The sequence below is a fragment of the Manihot esculenta genome, chromosome 3 (genome assembly GCF_001659605.2).
Source record: "Manihot esculenta cultivar AM560-2 chromosome 3, M.esculenta_v8, whole genome shotgun sequence".
Taxonomy (NCBI): Eukaryota; Viridiplantae; Streptophyta; class Magnoliopsida; order Malpighiales; family Euphorbiaceae; genus Manihot; species Manihot esculenta.
Window position 1 is genome coordinate 28,518,117 of NC_035163.2, and position 3,950 is coordinate 28,522,066.

Sequence of the window (3,950 nt, forward strand, 5' to 3'; positions counted from 1 at the left end):
TCGGCATGGTCGGCATTAGTCCGTCTGATTGTCGAGAGAACGACTGATCAAGCACCGCTAGTAAGACCGTCAATGGTTTCGCTGGTCGGAGTAGCAGAAATGAAAGGAGCTCGGCAAATCCAACGACCACTGCACAAAATCACTCGCTGAGGTCGGATCTGTGCTCGAGCTTAGATCTGTGATCGAGGGCGGAGCCGCGGAGGAGATCGGGCTCACATTTCAGGTCAGATAAAAATGATATGTCGGGTCCAGTTGCCGTTCTCTGCTGGGGATCGCGTAATGTCGGAGGTCGGAGCCGTGTTTAGCAAGACAGAGAGGAACTCGGCAAATCCGACGACCACAGCATAAGATCACTCATGGAGGTCGGATCCGTGCTCTAGCTTAGATCTGTGATCGAGGTCGGAGCCGCGGAGGAGATCGGGCTCACATTTCAGGTCAGATAAAAATGATCTGTCGGGTCCAGTTGCCGTTCTCTGCTGGGGATCGCGTAATGTCGGAGGTCGGAGCTGTGTTTAGCAAGACAAAGAGGAACTCGGCAAATCCGATGACCACAGCATAAGATCACTCATTGAGGTCGGATCCGGGCTCGAGCTTAGATCTCTGATCAAGGTCGGAGCCGTGTTTGAAGTCGGGTTCATATCTCAGGTCGGACAAAATGATGTCGCCGAGCAGCTGGGGCGTGACTCATAACTATCCGACTTGGTTGGATAACAGTACCCTTTAAGTATCGGTGCAATAGGGAAAAGACAGGAGATGATTAGAGACCCAAGCCGATCGAGGAGGGATTCGGGCTGTACATACTGGCCAATCTGAAGACGAGTTCAATCGAGATGCGGCTGCCGCACTATAGCCAACTTGGAAACTGTAGATCCCAACCAACAAATAGACGAGATGGTTACGGCTGAGAGGGCTAACCTCTGCGAAAGACGACCATGCAAATCTGCATTTGCTCAGTCAAAAGGAAAGAGATCCTTTGGGCCGGGTTTGACAAGTTAGAGGATGAGGGTGATGTGATTCGCCGAGTTCTTCTCCTGGGTTGTGAGAGGAATTTTTTGGCATTTGAAAGTAATGGGTCCATTGCCTGGAAATTACATTTGGCTTACACTTGCAACGCAAGCCTACCTCCTGTTCATGGCAGTAGAGGGAAGGTAACCAGTATATATCATAGCTTATTGTACAATAATTATTGAATTGTGATGGTTTCTGGTAGATTTTTTTGGTTGCAGAGAACAGAGTCCTGAATATAAATTTTCTTGATCTTGAAACTTCTCTGCCCACGAAAGAAGTTTTCTTCGGTCAAGAAGATGCAGGTGAAATTATCGGCCTTGCGGTGAGCAGGCTGAGTTCATCTGTATTCATCAATCACAGGAACCAGGGATTATTTGTGTACTTAATTGGGGGACAAGGACAACTACTATGGAGTATTGGACCTATGACTTCTCAGTTTGGCTACCGTCTAGGTTGCAGGAAAGACGTTACAGATTGTTATTTTAATTCAGTTCCTGTGATTGCTCAATGTGAGGGCAGTATATATATTTCGAATACTGCAGGGGAACTTTACTCTCTGTCTATTCGTAGCCCTCACTTCAATTGGATCCAGGATCTAAGCTCATTTGACAAAGATTTTACTGTAACACCCGGAAACAATGCCCATTTGTATGTAACTGTACCTATCAAGGCTCTTGTGTTGGCACTAGATGTTTCTACGGGCAATATTTTATGGCAGAAGAGCATTGGACCATTGAATGCAGCTGCATTGGTTCCAGTTGTGGATTCTAAAGGTTGGGTATCTATTGGTTCTTTGGATGGATTTCTGTACTCAATCTCACCTACTGGGGATGTGAAGAAATTTGCAAAAGCATCTGTATTGAATCATGTTATCCAAGTTAGTCCTTTACTTGATTGCTCTGGCTATGCAGTTTATATATCTCAGGCAGAGATGGAAGGAAAGTTCAGTCGAGTGATTGGTGAATATAATTATGTCTCAGCATTGAGACCTAAAGGTGCAGTCTTCACCTTGCTGGTTCCAGCAACAAGAGGAGAGAAAACGAAAGATAGCAGAACTCAAGAACAAATGAACAGAGGAAGAGTTTACAATCAACGTGGATTTACTAATGCAGTTATACGAGACATTGATCTCCATGATGACAGCAACTGGGTTGTGATAAGCTCCTCAATGGGGGCCAACCATTTATTTGCTATTAATCCCTTTGGAGGGTCAGTGAACTTTCAAACTTCAGATGCTAGCCACACCAGTAAAAATAGTGGATTAGGTGTAATGATGAAATCACCTGTTTTGCTGACCACCTAACTTGGGTGTACAAATGCACGAACAACAGAGCATTTACGTACCTGGTCCCCCTGTTACTCTGTCTGTTATCAGCAGAATAAGGAATGGATCTAATTGCTGGAGGGATACAGTAACTGGTGCTACAGTGGCTGCAGCAGGAAGGTCAGCTCCCTGTTCAGGTGCTATTGCTTCCGCTTTTCATAACTTCAAAGATAACAACGATTTATATGCGAATGGTGCCACTCTCAAATATCTTGATAATTGCTTATTGCCATGAAATTTTATTATTAATGCTAAGGCAGACACTCTTGAGAAAAAGATTACGCATTTTATAAATTGAAAAATCCTGGAGAAATTTACACATGCAAAAATATGGTTCATTGCATCCCTGAAATTGCATGAGTTAATACTTGCATGCATCTGAAAGGTGAAACCGAGTGACATGTGTGACATATTATTTATTGACGGATATTATTGAATTAACAATAAGCATTCTCGTTATATACGCTCTGTGCAAGCTCTTATTTTGCAGAAAAATTCAGAAAAATAAACAAGACCTCAGTTAGGCACAAAACCAGCTGAGATGACGAAGCGACAGTAAGGCCATAGAGCCCGAATTACAAAAAAGACTCCGGGATCCCCTAAGAACTCCCAGGTAACCAAACAAGACCAGGATCCCCTAAGAACTCCCGGGTAACCAAAGAAGACTCCGGGATCCCCTAAGAACTCCCGGGTAACCAAACAAGACCGGGATCCCCTAAGAACTCCTGGGTAACCAAAGAAGACTCCGGGATCCCCTAAGAACTCCCAGGTAAACAAACAAGACCGGGATCCCCTAAGAACTCCCGGGTAACCAAACAAGACCGGGATCCCCTAAGAACTCCCGGGTAACCAAAGAAGACTCCGGGATCCCCTAAGAACTCCCGGGTAAACAAACAAGACCGGGATCCCCTAAGAACTCCCGGGTAACCAAACAAGACCGGGATCCCCTAGAACTCCCAGGAAAATAAAGAAGACCGAGATCCCTTAGAACTCTCGGGAAAACAAAACAAAAATAGCCGGCGAAGATCTCCAAGATCTCCTGGAGCAACAAAGACCAGGATTCCCAAAGATCTCTTGACAAAAGAAGACCTCACTGAGGTCCTAGCAAAGGAAGACCTCAATAAGGTCTTGACAAAAGAAGACCTCACTGAGGTCCTAGCAAAGGAAGGCCTCAATAAGGTCTTGACAAAAGAAGACCTCACTGAGGTCCTAGCAAAGGAAGGCCTCAATAAGGTCTTGACAAGAGAAGACCTCAATAAGGTCTTGACAAGAGAAGACCTCAATAAGGTCTTGACAAAAGAAGACCTCAATAAGGTCTTGACAAAAGAAGACCTCACTGAGGTCCTAGCAAAGGAAGACCTCAATAAGGTCTTGACAAAAGAAGACCTCACTGAGGTCCTAGCAAGAGAAGACCTCAATGAGGTCTTGACAAAAGAAGACCTCAATAAGGTCTTGACAAAAGAAGACCTCAATAAGGTCTTGACAAAAGAAGACCTCACTGAGGTCCTAGCAAAGGAAGGCCTCAATAAGGTCTTGACAAAAGAAGACCTCACTGAGGTCCTAGCAAAGGAAGGCCTCAATAAGGTCTTGACAAGAGAAGACCTCAATAAGGTCTTGA

At 44.9% G+C, this 3,950-nt stretch overlaps 1 protein-coding gene across 1 annotated transcript; it reads left to right on the top strand.

Annotated features, from left to right (window-relative positions):
* Nucleotides 1-932: 932 nt before the first annotated feature.
* On the top strand, nt 933-2,311 carry LOC110611666 (protein GAMETE EXPRESSED 3). The gene is made up of 2 exons (XM_021752051.1): nt 933-1,148; nt 1,211-2,311. The coding sequence occupies exons 1-2, from the start codon at nt 933-935 to the stop codon at nt 2,309-2,311; spliced, it is 1,317 nt and encodes a 438-aa protein (XP_021607743.1).
* The last annotated feature ends 1,639 nt before the right edge of the window (nt 2,312-3,950 follow it).

Coding starts and splice junctions, on each gene's coding strand:
- LOC110611666 (XM_021752051.1), top strand. CDS start 933: ATGCAAATCTGCATTTGCTCAGTCAAAAGGAAAGAGATCCTTTGGGCC. Junction 1,149..1,210: donor TTCATGGCAGTAGAGGGAAG/GTAACCAGTATA, acceptor GGTTTCTGGTAG/ATTTTTTTGGTTGCAGAGAA.